Source organism: Ruditapes philippinarum, unplaced genomic scaffold, assembly GCF_026571515.1.
Source record: "Ruditapes philippinarum isolate M1 unplaced genomic scaffold, ASM2657151v2 ctg21985_1_1_1_1, whole genome shotgun sequence".
NCBI lineage: Eukaryota > Metazoa > Mollusca > Bivalvia > Venerida > Veneridae > Ruditapes > Ruditapes philippinarum.
In genome coordinates this window covers 6,079-12,292 of record NW_026866403.1, presented here as the reverse complement: position 1 = coordinate 12,292, position 6,214 = coordinate 6,079, and the positions used below count along the sequence as shown (strand labels likewise).

Below are 6,214 nucleotides of genomic sequence, written 5' to 3'. Positions count from 1 at the left end.
ATCGTCTGCTTAAACCGAAAACTGGTAACGATTTTGTAACATAAAATCTATCGCAACTTTTCGGACCTTTCCTTCAAATTTCGGGTAAGACCCTCGAACACAATAGTAAGAATACACAGAACGGATAATGTATTGTGGTCAAGCGGCAGTTTCTGCGTACCCTTTTCTTGTTTGATATTTTTTATACAACATACATACAACCATAGTGTAGGAAGCTTTTGTTAGAATTTTGTAAAAGATTTATAATTGTATTACAAAAAGTATGGGCAGCCAATATTATGATAAAATGATACCAGTTTTGAGATATTCTTTCCATATAGAAATATAGAACACAACCTTTCACTTTAAGAAATACATAATGTTCAGTGCAATTCAACCAAAAAATGCGAGTTGTCATGCGCATGCGCACAATCATTAAACAGATCAGAGCACGTGCATAGAAGAAGAGCAAAACGCACCTTTAATGTATCCGTAAGAATTTCCACCGTTAACGTTGCAGCACTGCCTGACTTAATTTCGACGCCATTAGCATGTTTCATGTCCGCCCATTGTCCAGATACTATAGAATTGAAGTGGATCAAGTGTAAGTCACTCCGGAAAGATGTATGAAGGACATTATTTGATTCGCTGTCGTCAAAAAGGCTTAAAACAATCCTAAAAAAGAAATTTGATAAAGTCTGGGCGAAAGAACAAGCTCAGGATGAATGATATCTGTCATATGTTGCGTTTCAGATCGGAATATCCGTTCCGAAGGGACCCGCCCATTGGGCGGTAACGAGGCTTGCCAAGTAAAGGCGATTGGCAAGTTCCCGGGGGACGGATATTCCGATCCGAACCGCTGATATATGGCAGATATTTTTTTCTTGCATATTTTGGACGTTCCAGTTTTACTGGTGGAGCAATACCTCAGGTGCCCTTCCGTGCATTATTTCAGGCAAGAACGGGCACATAAGTAGAACCACCGACGTTCCGTAAGCTAGCTGGATAGCTTCCTAACATGAAAGAATCAAAAGTCCCTGTCGGGATTCGAACCCACAGCGGTGAGGGGCAAGTTGTTTGAGGTCAACGACCTTAGCCACTCGGCCACGGACGCCCCATTCTACCATATTCCATCATATTTTAAATTCGTTTTACCTTAAAAACAAATTTCTATTAAAATTTATGTCATTAAACCCGTAACTATTTTCTTACAACAGCGTATGAATTACAACTTCATTCATAACGGTCAAATCATGCCATTGTATAGCACGTGACTCATCTGGAACCCCTACCCCCATGCCAGATGAAATTTCAGGCATGGGTAAAACTAACGAAAGCAAAGGCCTGAAATGCAATATATCTTATTAGCATCACAACTGTGTAGGTAGATGGACAGACAGACAGGCAGATAGATAAATATTTTTCTTTAATCTGCCTTGTATTGGATATTTAAAGTAACCATTTCTGGTGTTTGACATTAACTTTGTTTGTTTAGTTTTAAAGTAAATATTGCTTACTGATTCCACGGCTCCTGGGGTATAAATACAACCTCAATGCTACTTCCGGTTACCAGTTCACCAGGTATTGGTGCGTCGTACCTTATATAATTGTTATCATTTACTTTGAACAATGCAATCTGGAAACATATCAAGATACGACATTCATTCTATTTATAAACAATACATTCTGTAAACATGGTCTTTTACGACATTCATTCTGTTACAATACATTGCAATGTAGAGCATGTTAACATGGTGTTTACGGCATTCAAATCTATTATTGAATATTACAATCGTGATATTTACCATTCCGTTTCAAATTTACTGTTATATTCGATTTTTAGATCCGTTCTGCATTTTTAGTTGGTGGTGAAACGTCACTCTCATATTATCATAGACAAACAGTATTATTGCCGCCGTTATATACAATTAACAAGATTTGATCATTTTTACTCGTACACCACCTGCTCTAAGCCAATCAAAAACGGAGAATTCAGTATCATGATAAGAAAATGGACGACAAAATACCTGCCTACGAAGCACGCCATCCGCCATGTTTTTGTCGGGTTACCTATATATAGAATTAAAATACTATCTCCATATACGAAGCAATAAAAAACAGTGTCTAGGCTCTTGTGGTGTAAACATATGAATCATTAGCTCTATTGTTCAGGAAAGAGTACATTACACGTTTTTTATTTTCGACGGCGATTCTTAGCATTTTTGGAAACGCTTATACTTGTAAAACATTGTAATCTAAAAGCATGTTAACATGTTCTTTAGTACATAGCAATCTGTAACCATGTTACGCTGCGTTTAACAATATTCAGTCTGAATTATAATACAAAAAAGGTGACCATTGTCTTTTACGTCATCAAATATTTTTTAAAACATCAAACTGCTATCCCATGATTCCGTGGTTCCACTGCTTTGCTTCACAGACCAATGACATCAAAATTTTAATAAAATTTAGAACAGTAATTTTTTTATGATATCCTTTTTTGTAAATGTAATTGAATGCTAACCACAGCACTTACATTGAATATATATATATATATATATTATTATTATTATTATGCGGATACCTTTGGTAATGTTTATTTTAGGTTGTAACTCTTAGTAAAATGAAAGTAAGACGTTTAAACTGTTCAAAATTGTGGCCGAAATTTTATTCTGTCAATAAAATAAGTTTCAATCTGCCCATTTAAGCCGTAATAATGTTTGTTTTGTCGCAAAAAAAGAACATTTCCGACTGAAACAATCTTTGTGCCTCGTTTCAGAAGGCTCCTTTTTTGAAGTCACAAGCCGTTTCCTATGGTAACATGCTGTTTGTGAAGCAAAGCTAATCAAATCACTGTAAGGATTTTGCTAATACAAATGTATATTGCAATCTGATAAATGTAAACACAAGTTTACTTCTTTAAAAAGAAGCATGCGAGAGGTCTTTTTGCTGCTGTGGAAGATTTGTTTAATTCGAAAATATTTGGGGATTTTCTTGCAGAAAAGACACAATGAGTAGTTACAAATTATCATTATTTTACAAAATGGAAATTATCATATATATTGAATATAGTATCATAATGAAAGTTTGTTTTACGCTTCATTTCTTAAATGTTTTGAAAGATTATTTGCCGGAGAAATGTACTCTTCTCTTGGCGCATAAGAGAAAGTTTTTCTACAAAGAGAACTAAATTTAAAATAAATGATATATATATAAGCAAATATATATCAATAAGCAAATTTTCGGTTAATGTTCTGGTAAGTTTATGGAAACATTTCCTCTACATTTTCCAAAATGGGCATAAAGTATGTTAATCAAACAAAATTTCGACCAGGATTTACATAAAAATATGTTTAAACCATTTGGTTAGAATAAACAGTATATAAAGCTGCATGCCTGCAACCACAATATTTGACGAAAATCAAACTTTAGTAAAATTTGTGCCATTTGCGCCAAAAAATCTGCGTTGCGTTATTTAGTCATACCGGTCAAAAGTTAAAAGAGCTGCAAACTTTCGGTACTCATGTAATAGTACATGGTGATATTGTAGCTATAATGTTCACTGTTACTATTTTATATTAAAACGCTATTCAGAACACAGTACGGTAATCGATTTTTACAGTTTAAAACATTAAAACGGAATGAAACATCCACGTAGCGCTAAGTAACGTTCATGATATTTTCCGATTTTTCTATATACCGATTTGCTCACTTCCTTATTTTGAAACGGAGCATGCGCAAAACCATTTTTGTAGACTGCTTCTAATGATTTTAAGCTTTAATTGAGATTTATTCACTACAATCAAATACGCAAAAATGAATGCCGATTGCCGCCAGCAATCAGTCTGAACACTGTGGAGAGGTCTGATGACCTCTCCAATGATATTTTAAGACATCCAATCTTTTGTAATACATTGTAATCTAAGAGCATGTTAACATGGTTTTTACAACATTGCAGTCTGAAAATATGTAAACATGTTCTTTTAGGATATTCTATCTGTTGACATCAGCAAGGTCATTTTTCTTACGTGTTATTATTTTAATAATGAAAATGTTGGGCTATTATGATTAGAGTTGAAGTAATGATCTCATCCCTGCTTACTTGGTCGTTGCAGAGTCTGATTGACTCCGTTAAAGTTCACGAAAAGCGTTACAAAACATGCACAAAATTGTGACATTTTTGAACTTTAATTGAAAATGTTGATTTTGGGCATATGCTACAGAAAACGACGACCTTTTCGCCATAAAGAAATATTACAGATATGAATTGTTCATTCCTGATGAAGATGAGCTCGAATAGAGTACATTATGCATATAATTGTGTATATCATACCGGAGTGTCAAAGACATTGCAATTCCATGTTTTCTTTAAATATTCCGAGCCCGGTGACATTACGTCTGACCGTCCATACTGGACTGGCGTACACACGCCGTCCGGCGTTAATACGTGCCCAATATACTCGAACCCGACGTAAGTTTCAGCACATCGATACCTGTCTAGCGAACTTATACCCTCTTGTCGGGTAACAACACTGTATCCTGCAAATACAAGTCCGTCAATGTCGTGTATGTATAGTTGAAATAGAACAAATACTGCCCTGAAAATATTCATTTTACTCGATAAACTTTTAATAATAAAAAGAAACTAAATGTATTTTTATTTTCAAAAACGATTGTACCGTGAATTTTATTAAAAGCTCAAGCAGCACACTAATTCCAAAATTGTTTTCCAAAGTGTTTCAACTCTTTTTAATTTAATTTTTGACACTTTTACATAATTTATTCATGAAGAAACTGTCTATAAAACTAGAGAGTTCATTTAATGCAGACATGCTACTTATATATATGTCCAAAATACATAAAAATGAATGGCATACTAATTGATGAAAGGAAATGCAGATGTAAATCCGGGAATAAACGGAAAGCTTTTAGTAATTTCCTGTGACACTGCGTACTAAATCATAGATTTAGCAGCTTCTATTGTGAAAGAATTGATCTAAATATTTGCTTAAAACAATACAATTCGTTTGAAGGCGACATTAAGAGAATGCAAAATCCCGTCACCACACTAGACTACCGCAAAGGCACTGAGTATGCACCTAACAAAATGCATTAGAGGGCACACAAGCCAGGACATTAGCGTGGTCGTACCAATAAATTATTACAACCGACAACTGAATAAAGAAACCCCCAAAAATGTCAAAGTCATATACAGAGGATATTGAATGAGTGTAAGTTCAATACTGAATTTATTGCACGAGTTGAATAAAATTATATTATGCCAGCCTCTGGCGAGCATTGTAGGAGCACATTTGTCTCGGAGCACATTTGTCTCACGAAGTGTGACCGATGTGTTCGTAAACATTCATATTTGCGACAAATTGGAAATGAGACAGATGTGTTCGACACACAATAGAAAGGACACTCGAAGCACATTTGTCTCACATTTTTCCATAAAATTCTTAAAAGGTAATTATTATGCCCATCTGTATACCGGCTACCAGCTATTGGTCTGTGTTTTCTGTATTTATAATACCGTTTTTCGGTCACTTCCGGTCAGTCAAAAACTTCCTGCCTATTCATAGGAGTCATATATTAAATTAAAGAATATCCTTGCTCTGCATGTCACAATGAAAATTTCTACAAGTGCAGCATCCAGAACCTAAACACTTATGCAGCAAGTCTATTCTTATCGTTATTAATTGTGATACGTTAATTTTCAATGCTTAAAGTTTAATAGATGATTTATGGCACTAGGAATATTCTTAGCAAAAGCAAGGTAGTATCTACGGTGGCATAAAGGTGGCATTACGTGCGCACGCGGATATGTATTCCGCATTTGGACCCTGTCCGGGATCCTCGCATGTATAGTTCGACGCCCCGTGTATGTGTCGAACCTACAGCGGTTAGAGGCAAGTGGTTTTTTGAAATCACTCGGCCACGGAGGCCCTTAAATGATCTATGGAAGAAAATAAGAAGACCAATACACACGTTTTGTTTTCATCAGAAATATATGTATAAAAAATCGTCATTTTCCAAGAATTGCGGCTTTCAGATCCGCCATTGAAAAAGCACTTACAACATGCATGAGTTCTTAAAATAATCAGGGTAATGCCATAATTATGGAATATCGGGCCACTCAGAATTGGGCGAGACGACACATTCCGATGAGACATGAAGCGAGGCACGATATTGTAACACGAGATCTCGCAATGTCGAAGTATCCCGTACCACG

General features: G+C 35.4%; 1 protein-coding gene across 1 annotated transcript; it reads right to left on the bottom strand.

Moving 5' to 3' along the window:
• Positions 1-458: 458 nt before the first annotated feature.
• LOC132732389 (uncharacterized) lies at positions 459-4,803 on the bottom strand (the record flags this gene model as incomplete). The annotated part of the gene is made up of 3 exons (XM_060718798.1): positions 4,313-4,803; positions 1,497-1,615; positions 459-654 (listed from the first exon to the last, which is right to left on the bottom strand). Coding segments are annotated over exons 1-3 (594 nt in total), but the record flags the coding sequence as incomplete, so codon positions are not given.
• Positions 4,804-6,214: the final 1,411 nt, after the last annotated feature.